Source organism: Mytilus galloprovincialis, chromosome 6 (genome assembly GCF_965363235.1).
Source record: "Mytilus galloprovincialis chromosome 6, xbMytGall1.hap1.1, whole genome shotgun sequence".
NCBI lineage: Eukaryota > Metazoa > Mollusca > Bivalvia > Mytilida > Mytilidae > Mytilus > Mytilus galloprovincialis.
Genome location: NC_134843.1, coordinates 25,467,273 through 25,493,291, shown reverse-complemented (window position 1 = coordinate 25,493,291; position 26,019 = coordinate 25,467,273). Strand labels below are relative to the sequence as shown.

General features: G+C 31.6%; 1 protein-coding gene across 1 annotated transcript; it reads left to right on the top strand.

Moving 5' to 3' along the window:
• Positions 1-10,101: 10,101 nt before the first annotated feature.
• LOC143079237 (uncharacterized) lies at positions 10,102-24,907 on the top strand. Its single transcript, XM_076254475.1, has 8 exons — positions 10,102-10,275; positions 11,414-11,534; positions 14,708-14,904; positions 17,683-17,757; positions 18,892-18,999; positions 19,777-19,974; positions 21,862-21,945; positions 23,419-24,907. The coding sequence occupies exons 1-8, from the start codon at positions 10,222-10,224 to the stop codon at positions 23,737-23,739; spliced, it is 1,158 nt and encodes a 385-aa protein (XP_076110590.1). The 5' UTR covers positions 10,102-10,221; the 3' UTR covers positions 23,740-24,907.
• Positions 24,908-26,019: the final 1,112 nt, after the last annotated feature.

Genomic DNA, 26,019 nt, shown 5'->3' with positions numbered 1-26,019 from the left:
CAATACATTCGTTTCATGTTTTTTTTTCATTATTACATACTTGCACACAGCTGTCCAATAGAAGTGATTTAAGTCTCACTTGGAGTCGAAAAAAAAAACCGGAAATACGATCAGTGAATACTAGAGCATGAAAAAAATTGTAACATTCCAATGTCAAAGGATATAAAAAATAACATATCATGTTGTATCAATTCACAATGACACATAATCACTATACAAGCGCACCCTAAAAAAAAGCAAAAAACAGCGCCTGTACTGCGTTGTTATTCATATCAAAGACACGATGGGCTTTAACCTCAGCTGAAATCTCACTAGTAAGCTAATTGTGACATGAAACAGTGGTATGGATCTGAACTTTTAAAAGATTAAACGACAACAGAGAGACAAAATATATCAAAGGGATATCCAAACTCACTAGTAAAAAAAAATCCTAACATTTTCATTGCAATTAAGAATGCAAAACGCAGTACGAACCCCACTTAAATCATTGGTGATCTCAGGTGCTCCGGAAGGGAAACATTACCCTGCTTCTCATGTGGCATCTGTTTGGATTCTCAATTATTTAGTAATTTTGCAGACTTATATATTGCTGTGAATATTCAATACTGTTTAGACAATTTGCCTGTTGTTAGATCCTGCGAATTTGGGCGTTCCTAATAAAGGTAAATTCAAAAAGGCGCCGTGGATACGTGTAATTTTGCCGTGTTGTTTTCATTTTATTTTCAGTACTAGATCAATACCTCTGCTGGTGGACTATCAGTACTCGAGGGTAGCGTCAGTTCAGGAGTCGGTGCTCCGGTACTGACATGATTTATAACTAAATTCTCAAAAATTGTCAGCTTATAAATGTATAAAACTATCAGAAAAACTACAACCCCCTCAGACATGTTGCACAATCGTTATTTACATTATAGAAGAGAAATTGAAGTGGTTAAATACGATTTACTGTTAATTGCTTTTTATTACTACTAACAAAAATACAACAAAAAAAAAACCCCATTGTGGACTAGTTTTCCCATTATGTGATATTGGTTAAACGTACCAATGTTAGAAGTTAACCGTAATTTACGGTATACTTTTTATTTTACTCTCACGATTCATCAGTTTTAAGTATGTTTGACCGAATTTTTTCCTTTCATAGATGAATCATAACATTACGAAATTCTCAAAATGTTAATTGTAGGGTAAGTAAATAATGAAAAATCACGAACCATTCTTTATGTTGTAGATGTTTTCAACATCAATGTATTGTTAGGGTATTCTGTATTCATAACAACGATTTAATTTCGTTTGATTCAAGTTAAAATACAAGTTCGATATAATTTAATAACCGTATATTTGATGGTTATAAAACAATATTATCTTTGATTCAAGATATCTGACGCATTTTCATTTTTTTTATATTTCGGAGTTGAGTACATGTATGACGTCCAATATCACTGAACTAGTACATATTTGTGTTTAGGGGCCAGCTGAGGCACTCGTCCGGGTACGAAATTTTCTAGCTATATTGAAGACCCATTGGTTGCATTTTGCTGTTTGCTTTGGTCGTGTTGTGGTCTCTTTGACACATTCCCCATTTCCATTTTCAATTTTATTTTACAATAAACACTAAGTCGGATACAGTAATTCTAAACAGAAGCTTTTTAATACACATCTGAATAGTTAATTGAAACTAATTGTTTTAAATCAGTCCAGGCACGTTTTGCAATATGTAAGATATTGACACTTAAAATTATTTAATTTTCCCTCACTGTCAGCAACAGTTTATTTTCTTTTTATCTTTTCAAAATTATATTACCAGTGATTGTTTTACTACTAAACACCAAGTAAATGATTTCGTTTATATTCTGTTTGTATGGAACAAGATCTATGACAGCTGATAGAAACCATATAATAATTTATGAATCTGAGTCAATTTGTAAATATATAAGATTTATCTATATTTAAAGAATAACTGCGAGATTAGAAAACTATATTGTTTGAATAGAAAAAAGAAAATAGAAAATTCGTTTTCCATATCTATAGGGGATGATGATTCAGTGACACATTACGACGCTTAAACAATAGAAAATTATTTTTTTGTATAAAAACGTCGACAAAGTCAATATTAAAAAAACGATACTGATTAAATGTCATTTTTAAACTACAATCGTACATTTAAAAGAATGTTATTTTTATACTATGTCATTAGATAAGGAAATGCTAAAAAATGACGTTTCATTTTAATCGAGATTTTATGTAAAGAAACATGCGAAACTGTTATTTAAGAATAAATGCTAGATAAATTATAAAATCTATAGCTTTAATAGTCACCAAATTTTGTATTATTACACATAGTTTTATGCTATGCATTACCCCCTCCCCCCCCCCCCCAAAAAAAAAAAAAACCAACAAAAAAATTCCTTTTTTAGCTACAATCCCTCAAAACACACATACGTTTTAGATATGAGTACATCATTGTGCTCTTTGACGTTAATTTTCAATTCAGAATTTTTTTTCTTAAATATAACGGCTTGAAAAATTGTATCTGTGTAGATTAAAAATGAAAAATTTTACCCTGTATTTTTTTGACTATTTTGTTGAATTTTTTGAATTTTAAGAATAAGTCGTCACATTCTGTGAAAAGTTTTGTTTTCGTGATGCTTTCACATTTTATTACATCGGGATACTGTTCGTGCGAACTTGCTTTCTAGCTTTGCATTGCTTCAAATCACTCGATTCATTTGTACTCCCCCACCCTAACTTCTTTTGTCTGGTTATAGTTATTTACGGGAAATTGACATGTTCCAGAGAGGAATACAGCCAGTAGAAAAAGACAACTGTAAGTTACCATCTCCAACCTTTCAAACAAACAAAAAACCAAATATATTAGATATTAATTAGAATTTTCAATTTATTCGTTTTGTATTTTCGTTTTAACTCAAGTCTTATGAAATACCAACGATAACACATAAAGATGTGCAAACGAGCATTGACGTTTTCGTACTTTATACTTTATAGAAAGTTATAAATACATAGCAATGATAATATATTGACATGGGTATTTTAGTTCAGTCTCAAAATATCTATCATTATATGTTATTGTTTATCATGAATAAATATCTATCTGCGATGCAGCGTAATTCCACGTTTTTGTTGTATTTCATGATAAAAGAGTAAGCACGTATATCCTATGGTACATATTAATGCCATAAATTTTCCAAAATTAATAAAATAGTGGGATGATGGGTGGTTTGTGGAAAGTTAATTTATTTTTGGGCGATGAAAGCACTTACTTTGTATAAAGTAATAAAGGTTGTTTTGAAATGATTTATGACCATGTTTTAAGAGTAAAATGTAATATACTTGCAAGTGCAATTTGTTAATGTATATCAGGTATAATGAGAAGCATACAATGTTAACAAAGTCTTAAGAAAAAGAAAAAAATATATAAAATTTAAAACAGAATAGGTAAGCATCTATGTGAAATACATTGTTGTGGAATATATAAATTAACTTTATGTTGATTGTCTAATCAGGACTTGTTTAGACGAATTTTATACTTCTGTTTTGAAGGTTAATGATGTGCGAATTTCCTTCAATTACAATCTGTCACTTTCACCTTAAAGCATTGTTTTATTAAGCATATATTTGTTTGACGAAACCCCAGTCTGGCGCACCAACACATGAACCTGCTATGTTTGATGATTGTGAAAATAGGTATTCCTTTGATTTGAGTTTTGTACAATGCATGTATGGTTTCTGTGTCACGCATTAAAACATCTTATCCATTCTTTTCAATAACAAAATCACTTCTATAATCAAGTCCTTTGTGGCAAAAATCATAATCTGCTTTAAATACAGATGATATTTTTTATGTGTTGAGAATTGAGGTTTTTTAAAATCCTACAGATTGCAATATGATGCTTTTCTTTCCATATTTGACCATAACATTATTTGTATAACAGATTGATAACTACTTGACCTTTTATTGTACTAAAAATACTCATATGAAGGTAAAATGAGACAGCAATGAGGGTAGGCTTTTTCTAAGTCTCGAATGAAGTAAAATACTTTTGTTTTTGCTTTGAGGACTTTTCAAAACACTAGGACGTCACTGGAAATGAAGTCAAATTGAAGAATATTAAAAAAAAAAATGGACATACCATAAACGTTGGCTTTTGCATTAATTGAATCAATTTGCTTTAAATCAAACTTAATATATTAAAAAGTATCAATTCCTTTGCTCTAATTTGACAACTTACGAATTTATTTGACCACCTAGACAGCTGAAGGATCTAACGTGTTGAACGTTTTAGAAGACAAATTATAGTGGACCACTGTTTGTTGTCATTCTATGTTTGTTTAATCCTATAAAAGTCTTGTTTCGTAATCTGATACTTAAACATGGTATTACTACAATTACTTATCATGTTTGAAGTGTTTTTAAATACCTCAAATTAATATATAAACCTAGGTTACTGAATGGTCGTATATGATTTATCGATTACTAATCAAAAGCTTGAAAATATCAATTACGATAATGATTTTTAACAAATAGAGTCTATTTCAGTTATTCATAGTTTCCAACTCCTTTTGTCAAAGTTGACCTTATCCATATTCAGCAACATTTTGCAAGTCCTTTTGATTATATAACTTTTCTACTTACCTTTGCATTTCTGACTGTTACATATTTGAGTTTGAGCGTTCCTGATGAAAGAGAATCCAGAAAGGCGCTGCAGGCGAATGGAAATAAAAATAAGGGCTATTTTCATTTTCTATTTCAAGGGAAAATAAGGATATGAACTGATTGGTCACAATGTAGGAAAAATCATTAACTTAACCTTACATTGACTGTATAGATAAGGATAGTTTGGTAATAGCACTAGAAATGATTAAGAAAAGAGGGGCGAAAGTTACCAGAGGGACAGTCAAACTCATAGATCGAAATCGAAAATAAACTGTCAACGTCATGGCTAAAATATGAAAAGACAAAAAGACAAATAATAGTACACAATGCACAATATAGAAAACTAAAGACTTAGCAACATGAACCCCACCAAAGATGGGGCTGATTGCAGGTGCTCCAGAAGGGTAATCAGATACTGCTTTACATGTGGCACTCGAGTAAAATAAAAATCGGTAGATCTAAACAAGAGCGAGTGTTTTAAAGTTGTTCTCGATCGGCAAACTTTGGGCTCAGCGGGTGTTTATTTTAGGCATAAACACCCATTGTTCATTTTAACACATGTTGTGGGCTTATGGAATGTTAGTGAAAATTAACAAATGCCGTGTAACCAATTTAATGAATATTTAATATAAAGAAATTTGCATACGGTATAGTAACATAAAAACACACATACTTTTTAGATATGAGTACACCATTGCTCTTTGCAAGTTCAAAATTCAGATTTTTTTTGACTATTTTTTTGACTATTTTGTTAAGAACAAGTCGTCTCATTCTTTAAAAAAGTTTCGTCTTTGTGATGCTTTCACATTTTATTACATCGGGATAATGTTCTTCCGAACTTGCTTTCTAGCTTTGCATTGCTTCAAATGAATATAATGAATATCATATAATGATACAATTTAATAGTATAATATATAAAACTATATAAAATGAAATAGACTTCTGAATCCATTATATAGAGCATGAAATAAGTTTCAGTTCATTGCAATTGAAACACCATGCATGAGGCAGATAGAAAGAAGAAAACGGTGTACAAAATGATAATTTAATCATTTCTATTGTATATTGCTTTTCTCTTAGATTATTTTTACCCAATATGTTTTTAACTTTAAACTTTGATAGGTCTTTTAACGATATATTAAATAAATGTAAATGGTTAAATGCTAGTGTAAAACTTCATCCTTAAAAACTCAGTTTTAACTTAAAATTTAACTTTAACTATACTTTGCAATGAACCTGTTAGAAAACCCCAGAACAATATAATATTTGAAATACATTTTATCACCTTTGTGATAGGTAACAGCAATGCAAATGAGCAAATGACCTTTCTCTAATTTTTGTGCTATTGTCACATTTCCTGACGACCGGTGTGAGAAAAATATTTCTCCTCACTTGTGAAAAATCTGTTCTCTGCAAATGTTTGGTTAAAAGGAGTAGGTTCAGTAAGACCCCTTCTTGGCCCCAAAATATAGCAGTTTTAAAAAAAGTATGAAAATGTCATCTTTATGCTATTTACTGGAAAGTAGAATGCTTCTGCTACATAAATATGGGCTGTTTTTAACAAAACAATGCACATATATCGGGTACTAGTATCATTAAGTCATACTAAATTACTGGAATCTTCACAATTTGTGCATTTTAGTTAAATTTTAAACGGTTTCCGTCTAAAACGAAAGTGGTCGCATTCGTGTTCATTCATAATATTGACATGTAAGTTGTATTTGATGATAAGGCAGAACATATATAAAGGTTGGGGATGAACACGGATGCGGCCACTTTCATTTTTGACAAAACCATCTGAAAAGTGACGTTTTTTGCATATTTGATAGATTTCTCATATTTAGCTTGAATCGGAGCGTTTTTAATTACTAAATCAGTTAAAATTCTTTACAGACACTAATTGAATCAATTTAAATACACACTTAAGTGTTTAAAAAGTGTCCGAAATCTTTCGTTCGATGAACGTGAAATTTGAGGCCAAAATCGGCCCTTACCGGGCCTACTGCTTTAATTGTGACGTTAAATATTCTTGTTTTCTTGTACATTTTCTTATTGTGACGTCCTGAACAAAAGCGACCATGTCTGATGATGTCACATCAAAAGTACACAACTGTCCTCCAATCCTTGAAAAGGAAGGATAAAAATCATAAGAGAAACAGATTCCACCACTGTAACTCGTGTATTACGATATTTCTCCACTATCAACAGTTACATTTTAATTATTTACAATGCTCAGCAAGCCTCGCACTTTAAATATTAAAATTTAACTGTCTCGAGTGGAGCAATATCGTAATACACTTGTTGCAGTTGTGGAATCTATATTTCTAATAGACCATTAAACTATTTAAAAAGTAAAAGTATTATTTAAACAATAATACGATACGTTGAAGAGCGTTATGAGTAACACGTACGTCATATTTAAATATGTCAATATTAACACAAGGTGTGCAAAGGAATTGTTAACTACCTGTTAGCCTAAGATTATTAAGTAAGTGTCCGAGAACTTTGACTTTAAAACTGATACGTCAAAATGATTTATAAATTTATTAACAAGTTGCTGTTAAATCCAAGTACCTGCAAAGCATTTTCGTTTTACTGTCCCCTGTGCAATCTTTTAATAATAACATTAACGGTACCAATTTTTCTGCACCAGATTAACTGTTTCATTTTTACTCCTGAAATCAAATGATTAACCATTTCATTTTATATATTAATCAAATTATTGCTTCTGTAATGATTTATCTTGTCGATCTGACCAGAAACTATCATTATAAGTTTTGATTTCAGTGATAAATAAATTAGATACTATAGCACGGTTATTAGAAATTGTGCTGGATCTATGTCGCAATGTAAATCATACCACATCTCGTAACTCTCATTTAAAATAAAAGATGTTGGTTTAACAAACAATAGCGAACGCATATTCAATTTAAACAGAATATTTGAAATTGTTATACTTCCAGTATGTGTTTTTCAGGTGACAATCAGGATTCCTATCGCTTAACCTCTTATAGCTAGTTATAAAACCAGATTTAATCCATCATTTTGTACACAAGAAAAAGAAAATGTCAGGAACATGACAGTTGTTTTCAATTCGTTTGATGTGTTTTGGTTTTGCCATATGCTTAAGGTTTTTTCGGTTTAGAATTTTCCTCGGTATTTGGTATTTTTGTTATTTTACTTCATACTACAAGTACTAGTACTTGTTTTCTTGCCGAATTGTTTCTTTATTCGGTATAGGCCGAATTGAGCTATTTTGTTTCAATGAGCTAAAAAAGAAGCTCGCATTATCCTTTATATACCGTTCCAATACATTCGTAATTTCCTTTCACTGAATAATTATATCATTGATGCATATATTGATCGCATATTACCAAGTGAGAAACGTGTGCTTCAAGTATTGACTCGCATATATCGCTAACAATGAGGGGTTAATTGGGAAATAAGCTTACGGCAATCACAAATTTCCTTGTGTGTACTTTCCATTACTTTGTGGAAAATGAAAGAAACGTCTGCATATAGAACATGTATCTCAAAGTATATACATTTCTGAAATGCTTGTATTTGATCATGATATATACGATAAAGGGTTGCTGCTTACAAAGTCACTTTTCGACCAAGGATTTCAATTTTTTTAAATCACAAGCCTGATCATAATTTCGTCTGCTACGAGAAACTGTTATATATATTTTGCCTTCTTTTATGGAACTTTTACCTAATTGGACTTACCACCAAATTTTTACGTGTCACAAGCACGTTAAGTGAGAAATAGCTGATTATCCCTGCAGAGAGCAGTTTAGTCCGAATTCTGTGAGTGTATTTTGTAGTCAATTTCTCTGCCGTGTTTATGGGATGTTGTTTGTATATTTTGTACAAAATTATAAGGCTGATATTGTTTTTGGAACAGAGTATTAGCCATATTTCATCATTCTACGTTTTTTTTCTTTCTCCATGTTTGTACTGCTGCCAAATGTCACTTATTATGTTTTTGGTACTCATATATCGATCTCATATACTGATAACTAGATCAATTATTGGATATATCTTTTACTGCCAAAAGGTTTTATGTCTTGAGTAGATTAGAGATAGAAAATAATTACATATTTTATTATTTCATTTCTCGAGAAATTAGGCCGAATATTTTAGAAGGGGCAATAAAATGATACTTGAATAGCAATTATATAACGTATTTTGCAAATCTATGCACAGATTAATGATACTTACCGATATCACTTTCACTAGGTAGGTGCTGCTCGTATTGATCTATCAGTCACTAAGGTATTTTGAATTAAAAAAATTGTTTTGTTAAATTTGTATATTAATGTAATACGTCTTTAACAATAGATATCAAAGGTACCAGGATTATAATTTAATGCACCAGACGAGCGTTTTGTCTACATAAGACTCATCAGTGACGCTCATGTCAAAATAGTAAATGGTGCAATCCGTAAGACTGATTTGACATTTGACTACTTTTACCATTTCGCTTTAACTTTGTTGCTGTGATGCTTTCAAATGTTCAATATTTTTGTTTACCACCTGAAAGGATGGACTTGAGTGTACATTGAATTGAATTGAAAAAAAAGACATTAAATATAGTCATTTTGCGGGGAATGCGTCGTTTTATGATCATCAATATTGAGTACAACCCCTGCGAAATAGTTACTTGCAATGAACATGAATATTAAAACCACAAAATAGTAAATTCAGGAGTCAGTTGGACTAGTTGCTGCTCTATAGCAAAATAAAGTTGATTTCCTAAAACTTTCATTTAAGAACATCCATGTTAAGATTTCAAGCTTTTTTATTTATTTCAAGTCACGCCGCAGGATGCTGTCCCTGTTTGGCATAAACTACCTGACGCTCTCTTGCGTTTATCGGTGCCGACATAATTTATAACATACTTATGTCTGTTCTTCGTCGATAAATTTAGAGATTAATAAAGCAATTAAGGTTCCAAATACCACAGGCAAATTATATTAAAGATGAATTTGGTTTTTCTGTTTACGTTACTTTCGACAAAGCTTTCAATGTCTATTTCAAATGGATTTTCCATATCATAATTGATCAGTTGCATAGTATGTACAACATGTAGCACCCAACATGAACTTGACGTATTATGTTTACACTGTATACAATGGCACATGTCAGGCAATTCCATAACAATTAAACGTGAAAAATCATTAAATAGTTTTCTTTCTAGAACAGAATTATCCTTTTGATATCCTAAAATCTGAGATAATTGTTTCTCGTCCGAAATATACAAATGGAAGTTTATACTTTAACGTTTTTCAGATAAGTAAATTCATTTAACTTACAACCTTAATCAGTCACAAAACTGTTGGGATCAACAGAAAGATAGATTTATTAAGCCACAAAACCTCCTGTCTGCGTTTATGGTTGTCACAAAAGACCGCGTTATCTTTACTTAATACAACATCAAAAAGGTTATGTTGGCGAATCACAGACACTTGCAGGGGTGAATTTAACGGATATTTAATCGAAGTGTACCTGTGTTAAATAGTCAAAATATAAACATCGATGTGGTCATGATGGAAAAAATATGTGAAAAACTTGTCTATATCTGCAATATTTTTATACTAGTAAGTATGAAATCAAATGTGAAAATACCTACAATAGAGGTAATTGATATTCTAATCTTAAAAAATAATAGTTCTTTTGAATAAATATTGTCTGTATTTAAGTGAAGAAATAATACCTTATATAAGACATTATATACAAAAGAAGAGGCGGATGACATTCAAAACTCATAAGCTGTAGATAAACTGACAACGACGTGGCATACAACGAAAAACTACGTAAAGACATATAATTTGAAAAATAAAAACTTCGTCGAAACTTAAGACTGAGCAACACGAACCCAGCAAAAGTGCGATTCGGACATAAGAGATGTTTTGTGTCGTTGTTTTTATTTTGTGTATCTTTGTAATTGTGATTTTTTTTATTTTGTTCTTAATCAAGAAAACGTATGATATCAAAGGTATGTTCTATCGACTAAAAAATATATCTTGTTGGCGTCTCTGTCAAATTTACTAACAATTATTTTTGTATTTTTTTTGTCATCAATTATGTTTTATGTCAGTGATGTATACAGTTTTGGTTTTTGGTTGTGCATTCTCAATAAAACCGGACAATAAACAACTGTAATTGTTTTGGAGGTTATGATAGCGATGAATTCAGGTTTAATTTTATGCACCATTTTCTTCAGAATAAAATCCTCACCAAGTCAGAAATAAAAAAAGATGTATTTCACTCGTACGTTTGTTAATAACATTTTGTTTCATTAGTTTTGCTAGACTTCCACTCCTAAAATTTACCTTGGAGTCGGTATTTTTGTTTGGTTTTATTCTCGAAAAATGACAAGTTTCTTTGAAATAGAAACATAGTATTCTGATAATTAAATAAATGAAACAGAATGAAAATGAAAACAAAAAGATTTTCTAGTGTTTCGTGCACTAACCAATAAGAAGTGATAAGAAAAATTAGTCGTTATTTCTCAGAGCCGCCTCAAAGCAGTATCTTATTATTAATTTTTAGTAACATTTAAGCATCTATAAAAAAAAGTTAACATTGTTAAAAGCTATGTAATTTGTCAAAGATACATGCATATTGATCATAGGTTTATATGTCTTTCATATGTTATCTAAAGGTACACATATTGTATTCAGCATCAATAATTTTAGGACTCACCTGAAACAATTTGATTTTCATCGTTTTAAGGTAATTGGAGTTGTTACAGTATGTGGTGGGATTTACCTTATTGTTGGATTTGATGAAATAGATGAGACATTCAATTTGACGTTCGATAAAGCTAAAACCAACATAAGATCCATGATTAAAGGTTTGTTTAAACGTTAGTTTGAAATGATTTTTTTTAAAAATAACGTTAATCACCAGCCCTGTAGTCAGCACTTCTGTGTTGACATGACTATCATCGATGTGATCATAATTATAATTTAAGGTGGATCGGGACTATCGACTGCGACTTATCGGTGACCTTTGTTTTTTATTTGCTCATTCTTTGAAGCTATATTTCAGCTTTTCATATTACAGTTTTGAACCAAGTGTCATAGAACTTTTTTTTTTATTCCGATAAAATATGTCAACACCTCTATTTTCCCTATCATTTCATTGAAAAATGGTCCCTTTTACATACCTATTTGAAAGTAATATTTTGAGCTTAGATGTTCCGTGACCCCTTTTTTTTTGACCAATTTTATGCACTTTCTATAAAGAATAAAATAACAAAAAAGACGGCACTTCTGATAGAACATTCGAATAGATCCGAGCCACCTTAACTGTTTATAACAGTTTTAATTTTACGAAGTACATGTTCTTCGGATTTTTAACCAGAAATTAATAACCTAAGATTTTTTTAGCAAATCCTTTATGATCTTCAACTTTGTAATTTATGGGGATTTATTGTATATTTTTTTATACTAGCGTTTATGGTGGTTTTTTTTTTTTGTAAAAGAAAAGTCTGTATTACGCATACAAAGGTAATCCGGTTATAAGTTATTAGCTTTTTCATATTAATTCGAAGTTTTTTTTACAGAAAGCATTAAGATATGATTATTTTGATAATAGTCCTAATTGTAGATGTCATTTATCAGACTTACCGCATATGGTTTAAGCCATTTCCGATTGCGGAATACTTTAAGGATTCAAATAGCAAGCATGATTACATTTTAAAAGTAAAATAATGGCAACATAATTTATGATAACGGCCTGTGTCAAAAGATCCTATATACGATTAAATCAAGAATAATTTATTTTCTGAGGTCCACAATTACGTAACGAGTTATGCATTGTTATGGGTGATATCATTAGTTGACAAGAATTAAAAACTCACAACGAAGAGTCTGCAGCACCAACGGGATATTCAATCTCATTAGTACAAGAAAACAGCCACGCCATTACAAATACTACAAAACGGTGTTCAGAACAAAACATAGACAACAAGTTTGAGCAACATGAATCCCACCTAATTATGAGGTCCAGTCGGATTAGTTTACGCGATTCAGTTTGAAAAAAAATGTGATATCTATATTAAATGCAACCAATTACTGTATAAATGATAGAAACAAAATGTGTAATAGTCCTGAGGCGAATTACTTCGTTTTCTTAAATTTTAATAATGTATGTGCATATTTTTAGGTATATAGATTAACATATTTGGCATATATACACCATAAAGTCAACGCGCATAACACTATAGCACATTATTTAGATGTTATACGTCGGTTTTTGAATTGAATCCCATAAACTAATCTGTATATAGCTTAACGTATTGTATTATGGCATATAGACACTATACAGTCATTGTACATAAGCATTATAACACATAACTTAGATGGTATACAACGTCAGAATTCAAACTAAATTCCATCAACTAATCTGTATAAAGCTTAAGATATTATGGCATATAGACACTCGAAGGTCAATGCAGATAAGCACTTTAACACATTATTAAAAGTTATACAACGTCAGTATCTAGAATCTTTACTTCAAGACCGGATTCGGACTTCTCTTGAACTGAATTTTAATGTGCGTATTGTTATGCGTTTACTTTTCAACATTGGCTAGAGGTATAGAGGAGGGTTGAGATCTCATCAACATCTTTAACCCCGCCGCAATTTTGAGCCTGTCCCAAGTCAGGAGCCTCTGGCCTTTGTTAGTATTGCCTGATTTTTAATTTTAGTTTCTTATGTATAAGGGGCCAGATGAAGACCGCCTCCGGGTGCGGTAGTTTCTCGCTACATTGAAGACCCATTGGTGGCCTTCGGCTTTTGTCTGCTCTATGGTTGGGTTGTTGTCGCTATGACACATTCTCCATTTCCTTTCTCAATTTCATTCATCTTATAATATTTGTTGAGCAGATACGAAATATTTATGAACTCGGTTTGAATATCTTCTGATGAACTTTGTATAGAAAAATAACCTTCTAAGCGTGACCGGAGAATAGAATTAATTGTCTTCTCACGACAGGCAGTAAAACCCCTGTCAAAGATTGGGTCTTGACTTGGAATAGCCACATAAGGAATATTACAGGTTAAACATGTTTTAATGTTCTACCCTGTCCCTAATTTGGTACAGTGATATAACAGTACGAAATAAGAACAAACTTTAAAAATTAGTAGCAATTGGTTAAGCTGTAAAAACCGTTACGAGGAACAAATACAACTAACATAAAAACAATAGAAACCAAGCATCGACATAAGTCTACTATAGCGTATGAAATCCAGTACAAAGCAAGTTGTGATAAACAAATATGTCTCCAAAATATCCTTTCAATCAATTATCGCTACATTGAAGATCCATTGGTGGGCTTTGGCTGTGGTCTGCTCTATGGGCGGGTTGTTGTCGCTTTGACACATTCCCCATTTCCTTTTCAATTTTTTTCAATAGTGTAAGGACCTTATAAAACAAGTATGAGAAATACACAACTTTATGCAGAATTGATAGGAACAATTTATGTAAACAGTATTGACAAGAATAAGTATAGTGAAATATCCTAGCTGTAGATAGATAGCAATATAAGGTATCATTACTGTATAAAAAAGCTATTGGTATTTTGTTATGTTTAAAATTCAAAAATAGAACATACATAATTGTACCAATAAAAACACTACTTCGGTGGTCAGTTGATTACCTTTCATCATAAGTTAATTCAAAGGATCAATTACATTTTTTAAGTTCACATAGGTCGTATAATAAAAAAAACTTTGGACGTAATATGCTGTTCAGTCAATCTTCCTTGTATCTATGAATGAGTTATTTTGCGGTGGCATTGTAAGTTTGTTTACGAATGAGTTGAAGACCCTTTAGGAATATTTCATCTCACTTAAAGAGCGAGATAATTATGGAAAATACCTGAGATACTATCCTAGTATGATGAATTCTTCTTCACAAATTCGCAAAAAAGAGTGGACGTTGTTTATAAATAAACAACAGAAAACTTAGCAGAAACTTTCAATATAATCATGATAACAAAATCTATTCCTCACTTTTTAGTCATCAACAAGTTCCCAGGCGTAGAAATGATAAACCCACCAAATGTTACAATGTCAGAACCACTGAAAGACATGAATTATGAAGGATTCGTAAGAGCGTGTGGATATTTTCTCCTGGCTTTTGGTGCGGTCATCTGTGCAATTGCAGTTCTTGGATTAGTCGGAACGTTTCGTAAGTCAAGGAGTTTGACAATGACGGTACTTATTCATGCATATTCTTTTAATTTATTTTATCAAAAAGAAGTATTTTACCATAATATAAAAAAGAAGATGTGGTATGATTGCCTATAATACAACTCTCCAAAAGAGACCAACTGACACATAAATTAACAACTTAAGGTCACCGTACGACTTGTAACAATGAGCAAAGCCCATACCGTATAGTCAGCTATAAAAGGCCCCGAAATGACAATGTAAAACATTTCATACGAGAAAACTAACATACGGTTTGTTTTTACTTTTAACCAATAATATTTGACTTTGTAGTAATTTAAGGTAGACATTATACATTACTTCCCGTTCCTAGGGGGATATATAAAAATAGTTAACTACGAGAAAAATATGACTTTTCGAGGTTAAACAAATCTTCACATCTCCATAAGACAATGGAAATTAATGTTTGTTTTCCACTGCATATACATTTTTGTTACTTCTGAACATAAGATAATAGTTAACATAATTGTTTTCTTATCCGTTCGCTTTTTAAAAAAACTAAACACATCATACACAATGGTAAATAGTACTGATTAAAAGTTTTTAGATCTAACATAATTTTTTAAAATGCAATTACTATATTATCTTTTTAAAAATGGTCAAAAAGTTTAAAATTATTAACCGTGGGTAACGTCGCGCAAGGCAATCCTGACGTTCAGAAGGGAATATGCTATTTTTTTCGACGTCCCGTTGGTCAGGATAGTTTCAAACAATTAACTATATATTTCGCCATCAAAATCAACACGCATTGGAATAATATGTGGTATACTATTCCAGTAATACGAACTTCTGTGTTGACATGAGTTGTTACTGATATCATCTTGACTATAAATTAACTATGTACAATACTTTTAATTTTACATTTTGTACCCAAGAAATTCTTTACTTTAACTGGATTTGGAAAAATCGTTCGGAATTTTAGGTTCTCAATTCTCTTTTACTTTATTTGGTCTTTTTAACTATTTTTGAATTAAATGTCTCTCATGCGTCCTTTCTAAACGAAAAGCGCATTTGTCACAAAACAATATAAAGCCTGGTAACTGTGATGAGTTTATAAAGAGCATAACTGCTTTTTTTGACAAAGTGTAGTTTGCTTTGTAACTAAAAAAGAGTCATTTTGTCCATTAAGGAAAGAGGTTTAAAAAAAGAAAACAAAAAAAGATCATGCGTATTATCCGTACTATAGTTATCACCAGTCAACGAGAAAGTACTTCAGGCTTGGTCTAACAATTCGATTGTTTGATTGTGTATTGTCGCTATGAATTTAAGTTGTGGATTTGAATAAAGATATATCGCTGTCATGCGAAGCTACGATTCCTTATCTGGATTCGGGTATACTTTTATACCATGTAAAGATGATGTTCTGTTACTGAACAATACAACATTTGGTGACTGTGTTGAACGAATTTATCCCATCGAACTAGAGGTAAAGGATATTACAGATACAGTTATGTCGGCCTCCTATCTTGAATTACATCAAGAATTTCACAATGAGGATCAGTTGAAAACAAAAAATTACGACAGAAGCGATGATTGTAGCTTCCGAATTGTGAACTTTCCATTTATATGTAGCAACACTCCAGCAGCGCCTGCATACGGAGTATATATCTCCAATTTGATACTATATTCCAGGGCTTGTATTTCCTATCATGATTTCCTTGTTAGAGGATTGCTGCTCACAGGGAAGCAATTAAACCAAGAGTTCCAAATGGTGAAGTTGAAATCATCCCTTCGTAAATTTTACGAACGCCATCACGAGTTGGTTGACCGTTATGGCATAATTGTTTCACAAATTATATCGGAAATGATCCGTATGTCGTAACTACAAAACCCTTCCCTTTTCACGATCGTAACCTACCAAATTAGACTTTTTACCGGATTTGTTTGATTGATTGATTGTTGTTGCTTAACGTCCAGTGGCAAATGTTTCATGCATATTCAGGACGAAAACAAGTTCACAATAATTACAATAGGTAGGTCTTGTCACAATAGAGGCCATCTGGGATGATGGTCGGGGAAATTTTGACTGCCACTGGAAAATGAGGGTAAATTGGATAGAGACAGAAATTTTGCCTTGCAAGAGGCCACCTACGGACCCCTCATAGAGCTGTTGCAAGGAATCTTAACGTGCAAAGAGCATTGCACTCTCTCTACACGAGACATCGGATTTAACGTCCCAATTCTGACCGGATATGACTGCGAACTTGATACATCCCGCACAGCCAAACGGACGCCCCACTTCAGCAAGCGTTTTACTGCCGGTCGGGAGAAGACCAAGTGACCATATTTTTATTCCCCAGACACCCCGGATTTGTAATAACATAATCAACACGACGATGCCACATGTGGAACAGCATTTGCTTACCCTCCTGGAGCACCTGGTTGGGTTCGTGTTGCTCAGTCTTAAGTTTTGTATGTTTTGTCTTCTGTACTATTATTTGTCTGTCTGTCTTTTCATTTTTTAGCCATTAGTTTGACTGTCCCTCTGGTATCTTTCGTCCCTTTTTATGTCCGTCTTAGTTCGATCAGCCTTTGAATAAGGTTTGAATTTTTAAATACTTGGCATCGTAAAGGGAAGATAAGAAGACATTTTGTAGAAAAGCGCATCTAGTGCAGTAAAAATAAAGTAAAAAAAAAGTACTGATAATGTTATTTTGGGATTATAGACTACTAATTTCAACACTAAATACCTTTGTGTGTCAAGGACAAATCTGTTTTCCATTCGTCACAACGACCACCATGTTTACTCATTTGTTTTTGCAGTATGTGGTGGCACTGAGTGTACTCATTTTGGTCCAGATCACAGCTGTTGTGTTATTTGCAGGTGATCGAACAATCGTAAGTATTAAATGGGTTTATTACTCTGTGAAGCACCACCAAAGGCTATGGACACAATATATAAATATAAAATATATGTACAAAGAGAAATGTATGTAAATAAAACGGATAATCTGTACAGCGAATAGAAGCGTTATGGTGTTTAATGTACGGGGATAAGAATATGAAGTAGTTTGCTTACATTGTCTTTATGCGTCGGGTCGGGGAGGGGGACATATTTTTTTTTATATAAATATTGCTTTAACAGGTAAATTACAACTTCATCCAAAATTCCCTTAACAGAAGTTATCATTGTTATTGAGTTAACAACAAGTTATCGATTACGTCCTTGACCAACCGAATTTTACAACTCCTTAAAAAAATGAAAATTGTTTTATCTTTGATTTTAAATATTTGAAATGCAGACCCTTTTTGCCGGACGGATATTTCAAAGATTGATATAGCTTACCTGTTTCATTTGAGTGTTTTCTTTTACTGCTTTAACGGGTCAATCGCCAAAATTTAACTTGATAATTTCTACGGACTAAAATTATCGACAAAGGAAACCGAGCATGTGGTTTTTACATTTAAACTTATAATTAATTATCAACCATATGACATAATGAAGGACAAGTTAATGTATTGACTTGCCTGACACAATTTACCAATAACATATAAACAAATCGTAATCAAACTAGGAATACGATTAATTCTCGCCGCTATTTCCATGCGATTCGTTATCCTTACATTTGTTTCATTCTTGTATTGTCCTTTGAGCTTCTGATTTGGATTCTACTGCTTTGGTTCTATAGCTTTATCTTCTACGACTCAAATTGTATACTGAATAAAAATACTTGAAGATTTGTATACCATTTAAATTTTCCCAAGCAACAATAGTGTTGATTGGTTCATTCTCTTTTATTTACGTTTTCTGCAGACCAAAATGATTGCCACTTGGTATGAATTTGTAATATGAATGAAAATGTTCACTCTACAACATTGGCCACTTAAATTTCAATTAAGGTAAAAAAAGTTCCAAGACATCTTTTATTTCAATGTGCAAGATATAAGCCCTTGTATTAATTTTGCAACTGGCTGCAATACTATGTCCCTTAATTCATTCGAAATAGCGAATTACTTCCGCTTCAATTTCAGATAAATAAACTTGTATATCTGCACTTCTTCAAAACTTTAGACCAATCATATCGAGGATTTGAGTACAACGATACAATCAGCATCGGATGGAACCTTGTCATGCAACAGGTATAAATATAATACAGTCTTTTAGAAAAATAAAAAAAATAAAATTTTGGAAATCCATAGGTTATGAAAACGCTGTACATAAACTCACTTTTATTTAAACATGGCGTACAGTATATGAAAAAAAACTCATTTCACAAAGTTTTGAAAAGGTTGATCTCGATGCTAAGTGAGGGAAGAAGCTCTTAGATAAAATATAATCTCATCAACTGAACACATTTTACTGCAACATTTCTGCATGAGAATTTCGATATTTAAGGGCATACGATACAGATTTGATTTCATATTGAAAGTTTGATGAAAATTTGCCTACAGGGTATTTTCTACTTGATAAAATCAAATATGTAATGAAAAATATACCTGCAAGTGCTTTTTTTTATAGTAAATTGAGGTCAAAACTTCGGATATTTGCCAAAAAATTCGGATTTTTGGACGCATGTTTCCTAACGACAAAACTTCTTGTTTTAAAAGGCAAACACAAGCTGTTTTTGTTAAATTATTTTAAGTTCTGTTCTATATATATGTCATAAATTTGTGCATTTTGATTTTACAAATAAGTCATATTTTTTAAATGTTCTTGAATATAGAATAAACACGTCATTTTTTGCTGTATATTTACCAAATTAAACAAAAATTGCACTGCAGCTAATTAGATATTAGTCTTGGTTGCTGTCCTTCATCTTGAAATTTGTTGCAGGTAGTTTTATTAAATACATTATTACTATCATAGTAAAGAAAACAATCGAACACAAAGGTTGTAATACAATACATTTTTTTCAGTTCAACTGTTGTGGTATTTATGGATACACAGATTTTGTGTCGTCGCATTCCTTTAGTGAGACCTGGGGAGAACCGTACCATTCTTTTATCAAACGGAATCCAATTAATTTTTCTATGGCTTGCTGTGATTCAATAGAAATTGTGTCGCCAACAGGTTTTCAAGGACCTTGTAGACCAAAGGATTATATTCACAAGAGGGTGAGTATTTTCATTGTCAGTGTATATTCTAATGTTTAATACCTTATTATTTTTGAGAAATTAAAACATAAAAGAAGAAGAGAAGCGAAATATAATATAAGGACATTCAAACTCATACGATAAAAATAGCCGTTTTTTAACCTATGTTTGTTTTCTTTTTATACATTGTTACTTGGATGAGGAGTTATCTCATTGGCACTTACACCACATATTCTTATTTACATGGGTAAAACTATCCCCCCAAACAACAAAGTTTTAATTCTGTATCCACTTAACAGCGATCGTCACGAAATTCATTTCGAAATCGACACTTCAAAACTTAACTGTAATCGTCACAAATGTTTTGAAACTATGACTATGACTATGAATTTGAACTTATGAGGGACTTATTTTCGCGGTATTAGGTACTGTACATTGAACTATTGATAATAGGGATAAGACGAGGGAATCATATGAGCCCAGCACTTTTTAATCTATTTGTCAATATTGCTCGTTTTATATTTTTAGTTCGTTGATATGTTTCGGAGCTAGTGTGACGTCAATTTTTACTGAACTAGTACACATTTGTTAAGAGACAAGCTGAAGCCCGTCTCCGTGTACGGTATTTTCTCGCTGTGTTGAAGACCAATTGATGGCCTTGGTCTGTTTATTTGCTCTTTAGTCGGATTGATGTTTCTTTGGCACATTCTCCATTTCAGTTTTCAACTCTATTACTAAACTGTTCTTACAATGTAAAAAACTGTACTAGTCGTATTCAATGTCTTATTTATGCAAATAATGTCATGTTACTTTCTAAATCCTCATATACACAAAAAAGTAAAATAGCCAAAAGCAATGTACCCCAAGGAAATTTGTTGTCTGAAAGTTCCTAAGCAAATGGCAAAATTAAAAGTTTAAACATATGAAACGAATGGACAACAACTGTCATATTCCTGACTTGGCACAGGCATTTTATAATGTTTATTTCAATAAAAATTGAAATTTTCTATATAATTATAAGAACAACAAACTTTAGTTCAAAGTTTTCCAAATTCAAACCCTTTACAACATGTGCATGAAAAATTGTGCGAGCAATAATATGTGTATACCTTTCTAGTAACGTACTCCATTTCACTGTACCATGCTTTAAAAAAAAAGTGACTCTAACGTTTTGATATTACGTTGTTTCATTCTATGAATTGAAAAGTCCATACAATATGTTTCTTTCAAATAAAGCTTTTCTTGAATAAATTTAACAGAGGCATACCATGTCTAATTGGTTTTTTTATGCATTTTATTGTTACAAGTAAAATGAAGAAAATAGTTTCAATCCATAAAACTAAAAGTTTTGCGTCAATTCAAAGACGAAATGAAAAATAAATGTCAACTGAAACATTTTAAAGTTTCAGTTATTACAGAACAATAATGGATAAGAACCACATGAGACTTATTTACAAGTCTATAAACATGATATTCAGAATAGCTTGTTAAATATACATGTCTTTTGTCTCCCACATTACATCATAGCCGGAAAATTAACTGTGATATGTAGGTAAATAAAATAACAGAAAAACTCTTGATAACAGAATCCGTCATCATAAAGTTAACATAAAGGTTAACATTTTGAATATTTTTCATACGTTTTTGTGATTTAGTACAACATTTGTGATAGGTCCCACACTTTTGAAACGCTTTTAGATAGAACAAATAACATTAATATTTGAAACTATAAAAATACACCATCAAAGACACCAGGCTTGTATTTTATACGCCTGACACGCGTCAACAAAAGTCCCATACAAGTAAAAAGCCAGCTCAAGTACGATGTTAAGGAGCATTAAGTAATAACATGTCAAAAGGTTTTGCCTAATACAGCTGAGGTAAACTATATATATTTTTTCGTTTCAGGGTTGTATAGAAGTTTTATGGGAAAAAATGGATGATTACCAAGTTGTTGTTGTTGCTCTTGTAGCTATAGTCTGTATAATTCAGGTATTATGGTGAATATGAAGAATTATATGATATTTGAATTTCTTTTAACTACTATTCATAACTTAAGAATATAAGCATTTTGGAGATGTTGTATGATTGTCTATGCGAAACATATCCACAACAGTTTAGATAAAATGGATGTAAGCGAATATATTATACAGGCAACCATGTGGATATCGACAACGAGAAAAACTCAAACCGTATTATAGGCTATAAAAAGCCCCGACATGAAAAATATGAAACAATAATTAATTCAACTGAGAAAACCGACGGCCTTATTAATATAAAAAAAGCAGTGAATGACTGACAAAAACCAACAACAACCACTGAACTACAGGCTCCTCACTTGGAACAAACACAGAAAGAATGTGGCGGGTTAAACATGTTATTGAACGCTAAACCCTCTCCTAAAATGTTACAATAGTGTTACAGCTCAACATAAGTACAAACTATAAACTATTAGTTGAATAACCGTAGTTGAATAGGGCCTAAATCATCAGATCGATAGAAAATGGGGGGGGGGGGGGGGAAACAGAAAAAAACTTCTAGCTAAAACACACTCGACGTGGCACGGTAGGTAAACATTCATTATACATGCTTCTTAAACTTAATTGTTAACATACTTAGGTGACTAAACAATGATTCTTTAAAAATTCAGAACATTACGGCTGAATCTTAATTCACATTACTTTATCTAATTTATAAAATATATTTAACAAGCAAATTGATTTGTTTCAAATTTTAAACAACAAAATAAAATAAACCGGACCAAAATAGAGTCTTTGAACAATAAATCGTTGAGTCTGCAAACTTAAATGTTGTCATATAGAAAAGAAAATATTACTGTTAGAATAAAATTGAGAATGGAAATGGGGAATGTGCCAAAGAGACAACAACTCGACCATTGAAAAAAACAACAGCAGAAGGTCACCAACAGGTCTTCAATGTAGCGAGAAATTCCCGCACCCGGAGGCGTCCTTCAGCGGGCCTCTAAACAAATATATACTAGTTCAGTGATAATGAACGCCATACTAATTTCCAAATTGTAAACAAGAAACTAAAATTAAAATAATACAAGACTAACAAAGGCCAGAGGCTCCTGAGTTGGGACAGGCGCAAAAATGCGGCGGGTTAAACATGTTTGTGAGATCTCAACCCTCCCCTATACCTCTAGCCAATGTAGAAAAGTAAAGCTGCAATCAAATAGAAATTAACAATTAATCTATCTACTATGAAGAAGAAGATAACCAGATGTGCATTTTTTCAATTTTTCATTTTCTTGTCTGAATATAAATTTTATAAATACCTTCGTTTGTAATCATTTTCTTGCTAATCCGTATAATATATAAAAAACAATACCAAAATCGGACTTCAACAACAGTTTTTAGTATAGGAGAACAAAAACTTTGATTTCATGGCTAGTTGTGTAACTATATGCAAAATGTTGTACCTCTATGTTTTTTTTTCTTGCAGCTGTTTCAAATAATAACAATTTGCTATAACAGTAATGCCAAGTTAAATAAAGCAAGCAATAAGAAAAAAGACCAAAGTGGTTTAATAAATAATAACAGTGTTACTCCTTTCAAACACAGCATAAAAGTAGGAAAGAAGACTCTTCCGGAAGAAAAACTGTGGTATCCTGACGTTCAAAAAAATAATTTTGTTTCTACAAAAAAAGAAGCATGGAATACAAAAGATAGAGATGAAAGCGAACAAAAGGAGGAGAAATGGCATGACGGGGACAGGCGACAACCTATGGGGAAACCAAATAAGTCCTTAGTGATGGATTTTTAGCAATAATGAAGTTACTCTTCAATGAATTGATATGCAAGGAACTGTTACATCTGTATTTGTCATAAGGCAATATGCATGGGCTAGAATGTTTTGAAGTGTACACTTTATTTTTAAACTTTGGTGTATGGGATATTTATTGTTTCTTCGTTATATTTCCCAAATGGAAAATGAAGAGTTATTCTATTGAATTACGTTGATCACAATCATCTACTAGTGTCCTAAATGTCAGTTTGAAAACTTGAATTCTATCTTCATGTCGGTCTTGATTTTAAATATGATTACAGTTACGAAAACATACATTAAGTTATCTGAGTGGTGTCAAGATTTTTCAGTAGAACTTTAGAAAAATGACACAAATATGACCCACTTTCAGAATAAAAGTTAAGAGTCCAAGCCTCCTTGAACAAGTTAAGAAAACAAAGGTTTCAACTATTACCAATATTAGACAGAAGCTTACATTTGTAATATATTTCATGAACATTGGTTGATGATTGAAAAGACTATAAAACATTTTTAGTTTGGAAAGTTGTTATAATATGTTAAGGATGTACTTAGGTGAGGTTAGGTAAAAATTAATAAATCAAGAAAATAAAATTGATACTATAAGCTGGTAGAGCATCAATTAAGGATAAAGATAAGCTAAAAATATTGATAGGTCATGGACCTCCATTTCGAGATATTTGTGATTTAAAATATGGCGGGAAAAGACTGTCTTGGACTTTTACCTTATATTTGCATTGGTATTATTTGGGTCTCAAAGCAAAAGAAAAAAAATCAAGAATCTTCTAAAATTTTGGTAAATGACCTTTCATGAGCTATTAAGTCTTATATGAAAAAATAAATGGGTGTTATGGGGCAAAATATTTTACATTGTATTGTATAGAAAAACACCAAGGAGTCCGAACATTTGACACAAATTCCAAAACCTCACCTAAGTACATCCTTAAATACCAAATATGTTCTTTATTATACTGTAATGATGATCTTTAAAGTTTGAGACTTAGCATCCATTAGAAAAACAGGGCATAAACATTGCTACTTTTGCTTATGAAAATAGAAAATCAAACAAACTGTTCAATGAAAATATTAACAGAAATATCTGGATCAGCTGTTGTTGATTATAATGGACCTTTTTTTAAATAAAGGATGATGACCACAAACACAATAATGTTGTATAAAAATCAGTCTTTGTCTGAAACAGAAGGCCACGTCTGTTTTGTTTTATTTGCATTTTGCAAAATGAAGTTTTGAAACCTTCCAGTAAGCCTAGATTAGAGTTATTTGTATAAGAATATTACTAATTGTAATATTACATTGTATACATTTACGGGTCGATTGTTTTCGCATTTTAGTTATACTAGCTTTTTAGTTTCAGTATACAACGTTTATATGTTGAACACATGATATGGTGATACATACATTTATATGACTCGAGTTCAAATGCCATTTGTCTATTCTTGTTTCCTTTTCTTTAGGAGTTATCATTACCGGTAATCATTTTACTCAAACGTCTTGTGTATTATAATTGGCCGTGTTACATCCAGTTTAATACAGTATACAACACAAATGAAACTTCCTGTATATATTTGGTATTGGCAACTGTTTGTGTTAATAATGATGTAGTAGTTTTTGTTTGTAGATCTTTTTAAGTGCGTGTTTAAATCGTTGCTGAACCTTTTCCTGTTTGTTAGGTGAATGATGAATTATATATTAGGTACAGGAAATATAGCAAAGCAAAACTGGTAAAATAGTTTTTCAGCTATCATTTATTACCTGTTCAATGAGTTGTTTAGTCGTTTAAATCTTGGTAGGTAGTAATAGAGGCCATAATGATTTCATAGTTTACCTAGCATACAAGCAATCTTAACGTAATGTTTATTTTGCATACTCATATTTAGATACTGTATGTATTATACAAGTACAAAAACATTGATCAAACTTTTTAGAAAAGGTGTCAACATATGTAAAGATGACATGATATATTTAAACACTTGAACAAAATAAACATTTATATCATTTATAAGACAATCTTATGACTTATAAGCACGAATTTGTGATAATTTTATTGACACGATTACACTTTTGGAGAGTAGTTGTTTGATGATTTAGACTTGATTAACCAATATATCATTAGATTTAAGGCCAGCAATAATTTATCATCTGTTAAATTTCATACTTATGTCTTTAAACATCATTTGAACTATAATTCAAGCCAGTAGGACATGTAAATATTTAAACCGTTCTAGATGAAAGCCAATCGAGAGAAGGATCTCGGACACA

Excerpts from the sequence above, each read along its gene's own strand:
- LOC143079237 (XM_076254475.1), top strand. The coding sequence starts at position 10,222 with ATGATGGAAAAAATATGTGAAAAACTTGTCTATATCTGCAATATTTTT. Across the intron at positions 11,535-14,707 it reads CATAAGATCCATGATTAAAG|TCATCAACAAGTTCCCAGGC; the intron begins GTTTGTTTAAAC and ends CTCACTTTTTAG. Across the intron at positions 19,975-21,861 it reads AGGATTATATTCACAAGAGG|GGTTGTATAGAAGTTTTATG; the intron begins GTGAGTATTTTC and ends TTTTCGTTTCAG.